The sequence below is a fragment of the Histoplasma capsulatum genome, assembly GCF_000150115.1.
Source record: "Histoplasma capsulatum G186AR genomic scaffold supercont2.21, whole genome shotgun sequence".
NCBI classification, from domain to species: domain Eukaryota; kingdom Fungi; phylum Ascomycota; class Eurotiomycetes; order Onygenales; family Ajellomycetaceae; genus Histoplasma; species Histoplasma capsulatum.
The window spans coordinates 197,547-213,113 of NW_025544821.1; the positions used below are offsets into that span (position 1 = coordinate 197,547).

The following is a 15,567-nucleotide window of genomic DNA, read 5'->3' on the forward strand; positions in this document are numbered from 1 at the left end:
TGACATGTATATTTCGGTGAGAGGTTGGGATGGGAATGATAGGGCGACACCCGTCTCATATTGGCCAGTGGCAGAAAACCTCGTAACGGACTGGCGTTCATGGAAATGAAAAGTACCGCTTTTGTTAGAGCCTTTTACCATCCTCAGATCGACGAAGTTCCGATTCACTTTGCAACAAGTGAGAACGTGGCCATCCGTACTTTGGGGGAATTAGAATTCGAAGTCTGTGAGATATTTTTTCCACATGGCGTCGTCAGTTTCTGGGTGATCGGCCAAAGTACCTGATAGGAGGGGGTTGAATAGCCACGCGAGCAGATCGACCTCCATAGCCCCCGGAAATAGCAGTACGGGGATGTGTAAACCGAGCAGTGGTAAATAGAACAAATCAAGAGTAAGAGGTCAAAATGCAATACGTCTCTTGCGACCAGTATACTTCGAGCTCGGCTTGACGATTTTGCCCTTGCGTTCCATCTGCTCCTTCTTCCGCATGATCCAAGCCTTGGTCCCCTTGACATGAGCCGGGTTCACGCCTCTCTTCCCGTGAGACTCAGCCATGGCCTTCTTCCTCGCATCTAGAATATCAACATCATCCATACCATCCACAACACCGGTTATGTCGCCTTGTAGACCACCCCCACCAACAGTCAGCACAAGATAGAGCTTGCTATTTTTCGTCCCCGGGTCATCTTCAAGAATACCAGCACCAAATCCAGCCTTCATAGCCGCGCCGCTAATCATACTTCTCTGGGCATCATTTTTGGGGTAAAACTGGCAAACCGCACGTGCGCCCCGACGCAAACTGGCGTATAATCCATCAAAGAATCTGCGCAATCGACCCTCCGGACTAACATCACTAGAGTCGGCATTACACAACCACTGAATGGCACTGATACTAATGGCCGCGTCAAATGTACCCGCGCGAAACGGGATTCCTTGGCCGATGTCTGCCAGAAAGAGGTCGCCCTCTACATCTCTCTGAAGAGCAATGTCTAGCATGGAGGGGGAGATGTCCAGGCCAACCCAGGTGTGGGGTCCACCGTCAGAAGGTGAGACGGCAGAGAGGATTTCGCCTGATAAACCGGAGCCGCAGCCAATATCGAGGATGAGAGAGGGAGATTTGAGGTCGAGGAGTTCGAGGGCGCGGTTGGTCATGTCTGATTGAATGTTGCGGATTCGGGAGGAGGTGGTGTATTTGCGGGATTCGGAGTCATTGTAAAAGAGATCTGGGGGCCTGAATGTTTGTCCATGTTAGAGAATACGGTCGCGATAGTGGAAAGAGATTCCAATATTTAAGCATCGGGTTTTTGTAGACATACAGAGTGTCTTCTGGGCGGGACATTGTGGAATTGAAAGTTTGCGGAATCGTCGATTTCTGGATACTCTGGCGAACAAAAGGATATATATAATACTACGGTTTCTTTTGCTTTTCGGCTTCGTAATATTATCCTTTTCTTCAAATTTTGATAGATATCGGGGCAACTGAGATTCTCAAGGCGTTAGATAGTCTGAGTTGTCCGTGGGGTTGAAAAAGTGCGGAAAAGTTTTATTGTGGGAGAACGAAAAAAATTGGTTGGACGTCAGTGTTTTCCTGATTGGGACAATCATCATCGTTCTCCGATGGGCTTATCTCCATGTATCATTCTACAAAACAGGATTCCAACACAAACAGCGTAATAATGACGCCCTGTCCGAATACATCTTCATTCTGCGCACGTCTCCTCGCACCATAGTTAAATGCAATACTCCCTCCAGCGGCAGACCCAATTCTTCCGTTGCAGCCATGTGGATTCTGCCCTTGGTCGGATACCTAGGCTTAATCGTGGGATTCCTATTCCTCACCCTCGCCATAGGTAAATAAAGCCCCGGTTTGGAACAGAGACGTAACAAGCTAACAGGCCATCCACAGCGTCGGGCCTCTACTATCTCTCTGAGCTTGTTGAAGAACACACCGTGCTCGCCCGCCGTCTCCTCTCACGTATGATATACTTCATAATAACACTGCATGTCCTCCTCTGGTTTGTCGACCAGCTCCCCTTCAGTCTCTGCACCCTCAGCATCATCTCCCACTTCATCTACGCTGCCAATCTTCGCCGCTTCCCCGTCGTCAAGCTCACAGACCCCATATTCATAACCTCGTGCCTCCTGGTCGGCCTCAACCACTGGCTTTGGTTCCGCTACTTCTCGAACCCAATATCAACCCAGTCATCCTCCATGCCCTGGTCCAAAGATGCGGATAGAAATAGCCGACAGCCTTACCACTACGGCTCGATGACGGATCTACCGTCGTTTACAGAAGTGGCGTCCTATTTCGGGCTGTGCGTGTGGCTGGTTCCATTTGCGCTGTTTGTCAGCCTGAGCGCGGGCGAGAATGTGCTGCCAAGTATGGGCTCTGAGTATGCGACTGGGGCAACGGCGGCGTCATCGCGGGCTGATCAGGACGGGAAACTGAAGAGCAAGGGTATGGCCAAAGCGTTGGTAGGTGGTGTGAGGGAGTGGATGGGAGATGCGGGTGAGCTTATGGGATTTTGGAGAGGGGAGAAGACGAGGACATTTTGATGGACTATGCCTTGTATTTTTGGGGCCCCCCCCCTTTCTTGAACTGCCTTGCCGATATTCATTTTGTGGGTGAAATTGTCATTGATTTTTCGTACTTGGCCGGCGTATGAAACATTTTTCGTCACCACTTTTAATTCCTTTCTCTTTCCTTGACGACCTATTTCAATATTATGTGTTTGAAAGGCACTGCATGGGAACTGACACTGTCCTGTGATGTTGTACATATTGTGATATCTACATAAATGGAGCTACCTGCCTGACAAGGTGTTTTCAGAGTACGAAACCTTGTCGGGAGTGGGCCGTCGAAACAATGTGGGAGGGAATGCCATCGACCAGCAGCCGAGCGCATTGGATCGAATCCAAATACCAACATTCAAGGCCGCATCAAACCGTACATACACATCGCCTTGGCTGTGATATACTCCTTGGCATCCAAATCTATCAGTCCCATTTCCCCGACAACCTTCCATGTTTTCTTGCATCTAACTTCGCTCTTCAGGATAAGATCTAACTCGGAGCCCTATTACTCAGCAAAGACCAGTCATTTAAGCAGAAATCAAAGTACGGAGGAAACTAGGTCAGGTAAGTTCACCCCATTTTTCCGTTTTGACTTTTCCAGCTGCAACGTATCTAGTAAAAGTGAACCCATATACTGGAGGCCTAAGCTTTCTATTCGTCTTTCTGCGAAGGCATTAGCACAGCTTGCATAATTGGAATGGGAACCACCGAAGTATGCTAGAGAGCGCAATGCAAAAACATAGATGTATGCACAGCACAATACGACTGTATGCTATCGTTGCCCGCTTAAATATTCTGTTTCACTCCTATTGCTTCACCATATCCGAAGCCGCGGTATGGACACATTTCAAAATGAGTTTTCAATGAGGCGACCAACGTTGAATATATGCGCTCCGGCGGAATTGTGAATTCGAGTCCAGATAGCCAAAGACATGGCACCAATGGTATGTACTGGACATACAGATTCAACCCGGAAGGTATTTGCAGGCTGTAGCCTACCTCAAATGTTTATCCTGGCTTAATTTTCCCGGTTTTCGATCGTTCCCAAAGTTTCCCAAAGTTGTGCTCCTCGATCATCCTTGTAGTTCGCGGTAGAAGGGCGCAGCGTGCTTGGATCTACACAGGGACAACCGACGATGCTTTGCGGTTCCTGGCTCTAATCCCCACAGTCGCACCGACCAGGCAGTGTCTACAAACGATCTCTGGTTCGCAGATGGAGACCCACGAGAGTACCAGCCTTTTCGAAGATGGGGAGGGGGGCTGGAGATCGGGGGAACCCAAGCAAAGGTCAAAAGGGACCAGAGCGCCGAGCCCTAGCCCTAACCCTAACTGATTCACGCAGTTCTGTCTTGTTCCACCCGAGAGAGACATCGTCGTTCTTTGCCGAATTGTGACGACGACGGACAGAGGAGAATCTTGAAATCATCGCGCATGAAACAACTGTCTGAACACGTTTTGTTTTGTTTCAGCCATTGCAGCCAAGTGTCGACGCAGCAGGCGACTGCGGACTACGATGGTATGCCTGAGTTTCGCCCCACAGCGCCCGTCTTGGGCCGGATATTATTTTAGGTTCTGGCTTAACTGACTGCGTAAACCCAAAGGCCAGGGCTTCGAAAGTTCGAATCTGAATCTCCCAATGCGCCTCCGCCACGTCCGCTGAGGCCATGAACCCAGGGCCCAAAGTTCTCTTTAACGAATCTGCAACAATGGGAAGAATTGTCGACTCGAACGTGGCAGTTCGGCAGAAACTAGCGGGATTACCCTGCAAGGGGCACATTGTCTTTCATTTCCTGCTTCTTTGTGAAATCCTAGGCAGGGCAATCATTGGGGGTGGAAATTTCGGGTTAGCCCGCGCTGAATAAACGTGGAAATAGGAAACAATGATTTGCAGTGATTTCGGTAGAAAAAGGATGCCGTTATTTTTTTTCTTTTCTTTTTTCAAACTTGAACCTCCCTGACAGCAATCCTCCCTAAAAAGAGACAGAACCAATACCAGGCTTCATCGGGGACTTTTCCAAGTCCCAAGACATTGGCAATTATCTCTAGCCAAGAAATGTTCATGTCAACTCGATGTCCCTGCGAAACTTGCCTCCATCGACTTGGATGAATCCTCCCTGAACAATCCCGATTACGAAACTTTCAGCTAAAAATTCCTGCTTGCCATGATTTGAAGGAGAAATTCTGCTTCGCATTTATCTGAACTAAAACTGCAGCCTGCAGCCAATGAGAGCCACTAGCCGCGTCAAGTACGGTACTGGTTGTCCCCACCAATGATAGTGCACCGGTTCCTGAATCTCGCTCCAATAATGTGCTAACGTTCAGTAAGGTTCCAGCCCTTCGAGTGCGCTTTCACCATAAACGGTGGCATCCCGTCCAGGGAGAGAATCGAGAGTCGGGGCCAGGCCTGTGGAATCTTACCCCCTGCTAAGTGTGGGTATTTCCAATGGTGCCATCCGCCCCCCGTGCTCTGATATTCTGAGACAAATCACTCTGCATGGTCATTATGTGCATTCAACAAGCCTCAAGGGTCTGGCGCTTACACCCAGGATGGCGCTATGTATAAAGACCACTCCACATCCGCCCGAATGGCGCTTCCTCATCATATTCCGTTTCTTCCCATTTCATCGCCAACAGCAGACCACACACTCCTTATATATTTCCAACTTCTGGTCACTGCGCTATTAAAACTTTACTTTCATTTTCTGACGCCGGCGTTCAAATATATATATATATATATATATATATATATATATCCCACTGTCCTTCGCGAACATGCAACTAAAAGCCTCCCTCGCTCTCCTCGGAGTTCTTGCTGCCCTTGGTCTGGCCCAGCCCCACGGCCATCACCACCATCACGTCTCCAAGCGCGGTGACTGGACAGCCGTGCTGTCTGACGTCTTCACCACCACGGGCTTCGGTGGCCGCAATACTGCTGGAACGGGCAGCATCGACACTTACTCAGGCAACGTCGGCAACCCCTGGGGCAGCAACATCATCGAAATTCCCGAAAAAGACGCCTCCAAATATAAATACGTCGTGAAGGTGAAGGGTCAGAACAGCGAACCGTGGCTCGTAGTCTTCTGGAACAAAATGGGCCCAGACGGCAAACTCGATGGTCACTACGGCCACAGCGCTCTGCGCTTCACCCTCAACCCGGGAGAAGTCAAGTACGTCGCCCTGGACGAGGACTCGCAGGGCGCTTTTGGCGCCTATCCTGGGAACCAACTGCCGAAGAACACCTGGGGTGGATATGCGTGCACATGGGGCGAATTCGACTTTGGCAGCTCTCCCAATGGCGGCTGGTCTGGCTTTGACGTTTCCGGCATCCAGGCACAGATGTCCAAAATGCCTCTCCAGGGCATGAAGATATGTCAGGTTGGAGGTGTTTGCTCAACTGTAACTCCGGGTGGAAACTTCGATAATGCCTATGCGGCCAAGGATCATGCTATTGGCGGCATTGGCGGCAATTTGGCTCCTGGCCCAGTCCGACTGGAGGTCACCATCGACTACAAGGGATAATAACAGGAGCGAAACATACATCCTTGTTGATAAAACCCGATACCCGCGTCATTCATTTAATTTAATTTTGCCTTTATTCTTTTCTATTGTATATATTTTACCCGTCATTCTTTTTTTGGCTATGAACAGTGGGAGTCAATGGGAGGAATTCATTACTGCTCATATGGGTATAGGAGACACGGGCAGTATGCATTTATTGACTGCGTATGCATGTTCGCGTCTCAAAAAAGAAGTTTTACAATTCAAGCTGCTTCCTTGGATTCAAGTGCTGAAAAGCAAGGGATGGAAAATAAAATGTAAAATCCCCTAATACTAGACGGTCACCCACTTGCTTACCAGTTGTAATGGCGCATATAATAGAGTCAGCTCCATTGCACCAGCTTGGTAACTTGGCAGCGAATGGTTCCAGTGACATGGAAGATAAGTTAAGGTTAAGAAGAGTGGGTGTCTTAGACATTCTAACAAGGTCAACAGAATTACCTTTGGTATGTTTCCACGGGTTAAATCACCCCTAGCAGTATTAAAACAATATAAAATAAAACATAAGGACGAAAAAAGGTATCTGTAATTGATATCACTTTCTTTCTGTATTTTTTATCTCTCTCTTCAATAGCTTTGCGCGATAACAAGATATCAACCGGAAGCTAACAAAAGGCAGAGCACAAAGAAAAAGAAAGGAAAATGAGGGCCTCTACGCTACTGACGATAGATATATAGAGGGTAAAATTTATTCTGAAAATAAAAAGAAAATATGGAAAATAGAAAATATAATGATTAAAACGACAAAGAAGAAGAGTAATCAATGAGCCTGCAGGAGTGGGCTACAGGAGAAAAGAGAAAGGCAAATGAATAAAAGAAAGCAAGCAACAAACTTAATATAAGGAGATATAGAAGAAAAGGCCACCCAATCACCATTCACTGCTAACAAAAGCAGGTCAAATAGATGAAACCCAAAGAAGAAAAAAGAAAAAGCCAGAAGACAATATCCTATACAACCCTCTCCGGCTCTCACCAATTGGGATCCTCATCGCTCCACGAGCCGATGGCACATTAAGCCAGATAAGAGAACCACGAATATTAGAAGATTTGGAATGTTAAAAAGAATGAAAAATGAAAGTAGATGAAAAGACCAAAATAAGAGGAAATAAATAAATTGGCAAAAAATGCACAGGGTATAAAGGTATAAAATAAAACCAGAAAGTAGAAAGCAAGAGATGAAGGAAAAATAAAAAATAAGGAGAAAGAGAAAGAAGAACCAGCGTGCGCATGGCTATAAAGGGTTTGGGGTGGGGTACAAATCAACAACATCCCATCGTCCGTGTCGTTCCTCGTGTCCTCCATGATCAGATAATTTCGAAGTAAACAATTATCTGTGGGATAGACAGCAGGTGAGAAACATAGCATTAAATCATCCATGCATCGATCTGTTCACACATTAAAATTTCACACACACAACTGTCTTGCTTCCTCTCCATTTCGTTCATGCGTTCTTTCTTTCGTATGTCTCCAACATAAAAAGAAAACCCAAAAAAAGAACCTATTTGCCCACCTCCATTTTGTTCCAGCCAGGAGTGGCGGTGGGTAAAGGGAAAAATTACCAAAAAAGAGATAAATAGGGGAATTTATGACCACATAACGCAAAGCCAGGCGTGTGTGGGTATGTTGTCCATCCTAACCAGACTTGGTCGGTCTCACCCTTGCCAAAGACATAAAAAGAAAAAGGTGAAGCGCCATCAATCGAACGCTGAGTCTTCGGAGACCATCGCTATTTCGCGTAAAAGTAGTCAGTATTATGGAAAGATAGGTACTCTGATGTAGTGTTGCAACACCCAAACAAAGAACTTTCAAGGGCAACGGGGAAATGAGGAGGCAAGAAAAAGGAGGAAAAGAAAAGTCACGTACACCTCTCATCTCTCCCCTTCTGGCCCCCACCCAAATTCGACACGCCACTCTTCTTCCCCAAATTCATAAAGAGCAGATTACTCTCCCGCCGCTTCGCCTTGCTCGTTGCACTATTGTTAAAATTATTATTCCCATTGCCGTTACCATTACTGCCAGATGATGACGACGGTGGTGGTAGCAAACTACTCATGGAATTATACGGATCCGCACCTAGCATCTGCTGCTCATAGGTGGGCTGTATCGGTATAAAGCCGGTGTTGTCGAATTTGTCGCGGGAGCGGTCACGATCCCGCTGCTGCTCCCATTGCTGTTGGGCTGTCAGCGCCTGCGCATGCGCATGCTGAGCTTCCTGCGGCGTCAAATCTGACTTGTGACGATGCTGTGGTGCCGCCGACGAGGACAGTTGCGATTGCTGGAATGAAGACTGGTTATATGACGGCGTCGGCAGGTCAGAGAACATTTGATGCCGTGGTGATCGGATATCATCCGGGCTCAGCGGCTTGTTGTCGAGGAGTAGTTCAACAGGAGCAGCAGCGTGTATGGAAAAGTCCGACACGGATTCGCCGAAAATGCTTTCAAAGTCAGTAAGGAACATTGAGAAGACCGGGGCAGGGATGTTGAGGGTTGGCGCGAAGACAATGCCGACGTTGCGAACAGTCATTTTGTTTACGTCCGAGTTGTTGATGATGTCGATTAGATATTGGGATAGGGCTTTGAGGATGGTTAGGTTAGGTCTTGGGAGGCGGTGGACTAGTCCGTTGAAGGCGGCTATTTTCTTCTGTTTGTCATCAAGATCTATTTTCGTCGTCAGCAAATGAAACATGATTGAAACCGAGCATATAAGCAAGAAAGGAGAGAGAGCTCACCAAGAACCCGAATAAAATCCAAATGCAAATCTCTAGTCAGCACCGTCGTCGGCAGCTCGCGCAGATACTGCTTAAACAAGGACGCAACAGCATGAACATCATAATACGTATCCCCTTCCAAAAAGTCGAAATCGCCCTCCGTATTAAATTTCTCTTTAAGCGATCTAATCACCACATTCGAGCCGCTCAGGCGGAAGATTCCCTCTTCAAGCGCCGCATCCTTCGCCCGCAGGTAATCGATACACCGGTAAACCACTGCAGGAAGTCCAGTATTAAGACCTGGAACCCCGCAATATTCTACCGCCTCCGCGAGGGGCAACCCAAAGACCGCTCGGACAGGCTCTCGTCGCTCGATTGGGGAGTTGTTACTGCTAGCCTCGTGGCTCTGTATCTGATTGGCTAGATCAGCGGTTGTCGCAGCGCGAAAGCCCCAGATGGAGCGTTTTTTCTCCTTCGTGCTCATGGGTGGAGGGGCCTTATTGCCCCACGCTCCCGCATCTTGGATCTTAACCCCGTTTGTAGGGCCGGAAATGCTCTTGAGCGATGGGGATTGCGGCATATTCTGATCCCATGGATGTTGATAGCCCGGCTCCGCCTGCGCTGCACCGCCCCCCCTACCTGGAGGTAGCACGCTACCGGGTGGCCCGCGGATGGGGGCTTCAGCCGCGACAACCTCGTCATAACTAAAAGAACGGAGTTTATCGCCGGATCCAGTTTCCTCAGGACTATCATTGTCCTTATTATTCTTCCTTGAACTGCCAGGCAGTAGTCGAGTCTTTGATGTCCCGTCCTGTTTCGAAACTTGGCGATGATGCTTGGAACCCTCCTCATCTGAATCTTGTTCAACATAACTCAAAAGTGCTTCAACCCACGAGTCCCTCTCCTCATCACTCTCAGCGCACAGCACATGGCGCACAAACGCTGTAGAATCCTTCTTCTTAGGCTCGAGAATGAGGAACGCATGACGATACTGATTATCCGATTCGTCATCCAACCGTGACGGCGACTGATTGCTATTTGTGGACTGAGACTGTTTGCCAATTTGTGCATGATGAATTTTGATGGTTCCCATATGTGGACCACCGGGTGATTCATAATACTTCAACTCTGGCCCGTCGAGGACGAAGTAGCGCGCTTTCCACCCGCCAAAGTTCTTTCCTCGCTTTGTCAGATACCCTTCAATCCTCAGCTTCCCGTCAGGCCCGACGGGGTAGGATTGTTTTCCCTTGAGCTCACCATTCACCAGGTTCGTCTCATCATCGCGTGGCTCAATGGCGTCCGCTGTCAGAAACTGGCATACCACCAACGCACCCGCCTCACCCATCCGCATCTCAAGTATAGCCTCAAAATAGCTATTCAAAGCCGCTCTGCGCGCATCGACTTTCGCAGGGGAATGGCCGCTGAAGATAGACCGGTCAGGCAAGCGTCCAGTAAAGCTCGGCACGGCTTGTTTCAATTGCTGATCCAACTGTGGCAAGGCTAGGATGACTTTCTCCACCCGCCATAGCTCCGCGCGATTAGCCCGCGAGAACACACTGAGGGTGAAAACAGGCTCTTCGTCCGTAGGTTTAAGGCCTAAGTAGCTGTTACGTGATGGCCGCAAGCGCGACGAAGAAACCTTGATATCAATAGAGGGTAGAGCGTTGGGAGGGAGCAGGAGATCAGGATACTGATCTGACACAAGGCCACGATATATGCGACTTTGAAAGGCGTATGGTGAAGTAGGGCTGTCGATCTTGACGGAGGCATCGAAGGTAGGAATATCCTGCCTGGGCGCCTCGTTTTGTGTGGGAGAAGGAATGGCGAATTCAGCTGCTTTAGTTAGAGTGTTATGACCCGTAGCAGTAGAAGTAGAAGCAGTTGGGCCTGAAAAAGGAGGAGCGGGGAATTTTGTAGCTCGTGGTGACAGCGGAAGCCCGTTTCTTGGTGACGTGGGTGACGACGCTAGATTACCCTGGCCGTCCTTCAGAAAACGGGGGAGCGGAGAGCCTAGCGGGCGATCTCCTGGCCGCGGGCTCAGTGGTAAACCAGGGCTCATTGGAGGAGACAAGGCGAGTTTATCCCTTTCAGACGACGCAGCTTCACTCCCCCGGGGACTCAACATTGACGCGAGCGAATCAAGCGGAGGAATCTGCTGAGAAAGCCCAGGGGGCGGAGAGTGGGCAACAATGCGATTCCCCGCCGGACCCATTCCAGCAGCTCCTTGGGGCGGCTGGTGGTTTTTTTGGACTCCCTCAGGTGGCTGCGCCAATTTCGCCTTCATTTTATTAGATGCGCTGCGAGCCGCTTTCTCCTGGAATAGAAGCGCTTCACGTTGTCGATCGTCTTCTTCCCTAGTTTTTCTCCTTCCCCGATTCTCCATTCTGGGAATTCCGTCGGTATCCAAGTTATCATCGTAATCCGAGTCATCCCCGACAGCTACATTTATGCGTTGAGATTGGACATGAACTCGTTCATTTTGGCTGAGATTTAACGGTGCAGGAGGCGGTCTTCTCAGAGGCGGTGGTGTCTGTTTCAGGTAATCAGGAGCGCCGGTGCGCAAATTTGCAGGTGGTGCGGTACTCGAGGAGAGATCGGTTTTGTTAATTGCGTTGTTATTGTCACCTCTACTTCCTAACCCTTCAGCCGATTCTCCTTGTTTCTCATGCATTGATAGGTTGGTGGGGGAATCGCGGAGAGGATGGTGGTTGGTGTTGTTGTTACTCGTCAACGGCTCGGTTCGAACGCTGTCGCTAGGACTTGATGGATGGGAGCTTGGGGTGCCACCTCTGGTAAGCTGAGGGTCGGTATGCGAATGGGCGAGATGTGAGTCCGAAGGGAATATTGCAGGCTCATCTAGCGAGATTTGCATAGTTGTATCCGATGGCTTGGCGAGATCATGGCCAGACGTCGAACCTAGGTTTAGGTCAGTCAAAAGATCGCACTGCTGTTTTTTGTCCAAAAAAAAAAAAATAAAATAAAATAAAATAAAAATAAAAATAAAAATAAAAAGGAGGGGTTAGTTGGATATGTATTCCTACCCTTGGATGAATTGTTGTCTCCTTCAGTGGCAGGCTCACCACTTCCGTGCGCAGCCCCTTCAGCTATTGGTGGAGGGTTGGCCTGTAATTCTTTAAGTTTTTTCCTATAACGATCCTTATCCTTCATTGCACGTTCGAGATCCTTATTCAAGCCGAGAACCATGGTGCGCTGCTTATCAACCAATCTCCACAACTGAGCATTTTGCGACGCGGCCTGCTGCTTATCCTTGAGTAGATGAATAATGACCGCCTCAGCGGAGCCTACCGTAGAGATGAGATTAGCGATATCCTCCGGGGTGACATTATTCGCATCGAGTGAAGATTTATGCGAATGGGCGGAGGAAATAGACGAGATGGCTGAATCGATCGAAGAGGTGCGCGGCATCGTTCTGACACGATCTCCCACGGCAGATGACAGGGCCGGGTTGGATAGGGGCGGAGAAGGGGAGACTGAATTGGCAGAGGCAACACGACGGCCACCATTATTACTATTACTATTACTATTGTTATTGTTGTTATTGTTGCTGCTGTTATTATTATTGCTATTCATGGTGATGAGATGAGACGGATCAGACGCCTTTCGCAGCAGATCGTAAGAAGAGGACTTTGGCATATTCCCATTGGCACCCCGCACCTGCGACAAGCCGGTCAGTCGATCTGGGAGTGCGAGACAATGCTGCACTGCCTCTGGTAACTGGTTCAGACTGCGGGTCGCGGTGGATGACCCGGCAGCGGCGGCGGCGGTGGTGGTAGGAGGGATAGGAAAGTTCGACACTCGAGTGAATGTTGAAGTGGATAGAGGAGAAACAGGAGGAGAAGGAGATCGCGGAGAGATGGGAGAAGTGCTAGATGGGGCGCCTGAACGAGATGGCCTGGGAGTGGATTTCGGCGAGGTAGCGACAGGCGAATCCTCCTGGCTCAAAGAAGGTGAACGAGGAAGCGCGGAACCATGAGGTTGAGAGGAGGAAGGGGGGGAAGATGGAGAATGAGAGGATAAGTGAAGGCGGGACTTCGGGTCGTATAGTGTCGTTGTTGAGGACGCCTTGGTGGTGGTTGTGGTGCGGAAAGGAGAAAGGACGGGGGCTTGAGAGCGGAAGTTAACGGTGTGGTGGTGGTTGAAATTGCTAGAATAAGTGCTTGGATTATGATGACTACCAGGGGCAGGATTGTCTGTATTTCTTGTGTCGCTTGAGCTGGCGCTTGAGTTGGCGGCATCCGGGCGCTGGGCCAGATAATCCCTGGGGAACAGGGAGGCGGGTGTCAAGGGGGGAGAGGCGAGTTTGAAGGAGTGCGGATCTCCCTTTCCTCTCTGCTGCGGGTCAGCGGGTGATGGGGGGGAGTAAGGCGTGCAGGTGTAAGGAGTGTACGGGGAATAGGCCTTGTAAGTAGCGGGGTGTTGTTGTTGTTGGTGGTGATGGTGGTGGTGTTGGAGGTGGGATGTGTGAGGTTGGTGAGGCTGTTGGAGATGGTGAAGATGGTGAAGTTGTTGGTGTTGGCGCTGGCGCTGACTGAGGCTGTCCTCGCTGGGTTGCCGCCGAACCTGCGACATGGCTGCGAAAGGGGCCAGAGAGTAGTCGACGGAGTCGAAATAGTCGAAAAACAAGCCGCATGTACCCCAGACACGCTGCGATTAGCTGGGAATTAGTTCTGCAACGCTGGCTCCGCCATGGATTTAATTGATTAATCCGCTTCCACGCCCACTCACCTCTTTACGCTGCGTATATCAGTCAAGGAGCTGGAAATATTCATTCAATACTATTCAAATTCACTGTTCCCTCGACCCAGAACCCAATATCCCCTCAATATGCACTCCCGACAAACAATTCAACACTACCACCACTCAGACTTCCTTGTCTCTCCAACCGGTGGGTGTTCGTTGGATACGGCTGCAGACCCCAGCGACCCCAGCGACCCTCTGAGAGCGACACGAGAGGAGGAACAGCCCACCAGACAGATGGATCAGAGAATAGCTGTTGCTGGCATGCCGCCGGGAAGGCAGCAATTGGCAGGACGGGTGTATAAATATCTGAATGATGGATAGAAAGAGCGCGGTGGCGGTAGCATCGGGGGAAGAAGAAGAGAAGAATACAAAGCCAGGAAGAATTCCAGAAGAATGACTTTTTTGAATTGAAAGAAGAATTGTAAGCAGTAAAACTGTCTAACTACTATGTGAATTGACGATTTCTTTCTTTTTCTACGTATCTTTCGTTTTTACTGGTTGTATCTGCTGCTGATCATTTCCCTCCAGCAGACCAAATGGCAAACAAAGCACTGTGGATTATTCATTATATAGTACCTCTTTTTAGTTGGCTCTCACAGCTGTCAATGATTCATCATGACCAGAAGAGTAAAAAAAGAGATCAACATTGGATGATGGAGAAGCCTCCTCAACAGAAAAGCATATCCAAACACCTGGAGACCATTCAGACCACAGAGAATCGAGAGGAATTTGCAAGGATTAAGGACAAGGTACAGAGTACAATATGGCAATTTGCCACCTTCATCCAAAATTGCCGTCAGTGGGCTTTACTCTGGTCGGTTCTCTCCATGCTGAATCCAGAGCTCTCATATATTATTATATCACTTGAATGATATGCTGGGTAAGTAAGTGAAGGTCGTGTCTATGATATAATTCTAGCAGCCAGAAACGCCCAGGTAATTTCTCAATCTTGTGGCAATCCCTGCGCGCAGGATGGATTGCAGATACATTTTCCGACCCGAATAATTCTGCAGCCAGCCCTCACGGCTGTTGAATCACTAGTGGTTAACCAATACTACTGGGGTGCGGCCACTCAGAGCATCCTATTTTCAGCGCAGTTTTAAGCCCATTCCTGGCCTCACCACTTTGATGTCAGTAACGCACCTTACTTACATCTCTCATCAACAACTATAGATCTTTCCCGTACATTCCTCGGAGACAGCAATAGTTGCAATGTCATATCCACAGATTATTGATGCTTAACATCATTGCAGAATGATAATACTTTACTTCTCATAATATACTAGGGGCAGCCCGCCACTATCATCCCCCTTCTGGGGGGGGGGGGGGGGGGGGGGGGGAAAAAGAACCTCTAAGTCCCAGGGGATGAAAGGCATCTTTAATTGCTTCACAGGGATGGACAGCTCAGGCACAACACTCTATAGCAGGAGCTTCATGAAACATGTAGCTGGGCAGGACGGAGCAAAAGTACGAAGTCATATTAATATCATCAGTAGATGTCATTAGCAGATGTCATCAGATATCATCAGTGATAGATAATTCAGGGGAAGAATAGGGGCTATCTGAGCCAATTATGGACTAGTGTTGAGGAAGTCTCCACTGCATAAATAAAAATGGAGATTATCCAGCATTTAGATCAATCAGAGGATTGTCAAAATTGTCTCTAAATCAATAAAATCATTGAGACTCAATCCACATTTTTGCAAGAATTGGCATTCAATCATTTCAGTCACAAAATGCAGCAACTTTTGACCCCCTCTCAGAGCTTTGTATGATTCTTGATTCATAGAGACTTCGCTTCCCTCTGTCTCATTAGCTTTCCCACTCCCTCTCCGCTTCTTCATCCTCCTGGAAAGTAAGTTTTCACGAAGCCGACCACGCCAGAGCTGAGGCCCCGCTAGTCCCCGCCGACTCATAGCAGGACGCCGCCGAGGATCCTCATTTAATTACGCCGGCCCCGCGTGAA

At 48.8% G+C, this 15,567-nt stretch overlaps 5 protein-coding genes across 5 annotated transcripts; 2 read left to right on the forward strand and 3 right to left on the reverse strand.

Moving 5' to 3' along the window:
• Positions 1-236: 236 nt before the first annotated feature.
• On the reverse strand, positions 237-1,510 carry HCBG_09118 (bud site selection protein; the record flags this gene model as incomplete). Its single annotated transcript, XM_045436167.1, has 2 exons — positions 237-1,231; positions 1,317-1,510. The coding sequence occupies 2 exons, from the start codon at positions 1,337-1,339 to the stop codon at positions 400-402; spliced, it is 855 nt and encodes a 284-aa protein (XP_045283155.1).
• Positions 1,511-1,654: 144 nt separating this feature from the next.
• Positions 1,655-2,939, forward strand: HCBG_09119 (DUF396 domain-containing protein; the record flags this gene model as incomplete). Its single annotated transcript, XM_045436168.1, has 2 exons — positions 1,655-1,850; positions 1,907-2,939. The coding sequence occupies 2 exons, from the start codon at positions 1,781-1,783 to the stop codon at positions 2,554-2,556; spliced, it is 720 nt and encodes a 239-aa protein (XP_045283156.1).
• Positions 2,940-4,039: 1,100 nt separating this feature from the next.
• HCBG_09120 (uncharacterized protein) lies at positions 4,040-4,351 on the reverse strand (the record flags this gene model as incomplete). The annotated part of the gene is made up of 1 exon (XM_045436169.1): positions 4,040-4,351. One exon carries the CDS (start codon positions 4,349-4,351, stop codon positions 4,040-4,042), a length of 312 nt encoding a protein of 103 aa, XP_045283157.1.
• Positions 4,352-5,346: 995 nt separating this feature from the next.
• On the forward strand, positions 5,347-6,183 carry HCBG_09121 (allergen Asp f 4; the record flags this gene model as incomplete). The annotated part of the gene is made up of 1 exon (XM_045436170.1): positions 5,347-6,183. The coding sequence occupies one exon, from the start codon at positions 5,347-5,349 to the stop codon at positions 6,091-6,093; it is 747 nt and encodes a 248-aa protein (XP_045283158.1).
• A 1,643-nt stretch (positions 6,184-7,826) lies between these two features.
• Positions 7,827-13,500, reverse strand: HCBG_09122 (RhoGAP domain-containing protein; the record flags this gene model as incomplete). Its single annotated transcript, XM_045436171.1, has 4 exons — positions 7,827-7,858; positions 7,996-8,790; positions 8,862-11,756; positions 11,882-13,500. 4 exons carry the CDS (start codon positions 13,428-13,430, stop codon positions 7,827-7,829), a joined length of 5,271 nt encoding a protein of 1,756 aa, XP_045283159.1.
• Positions 13,501-15,567: the final 2,067 nt, after the last annotated feature.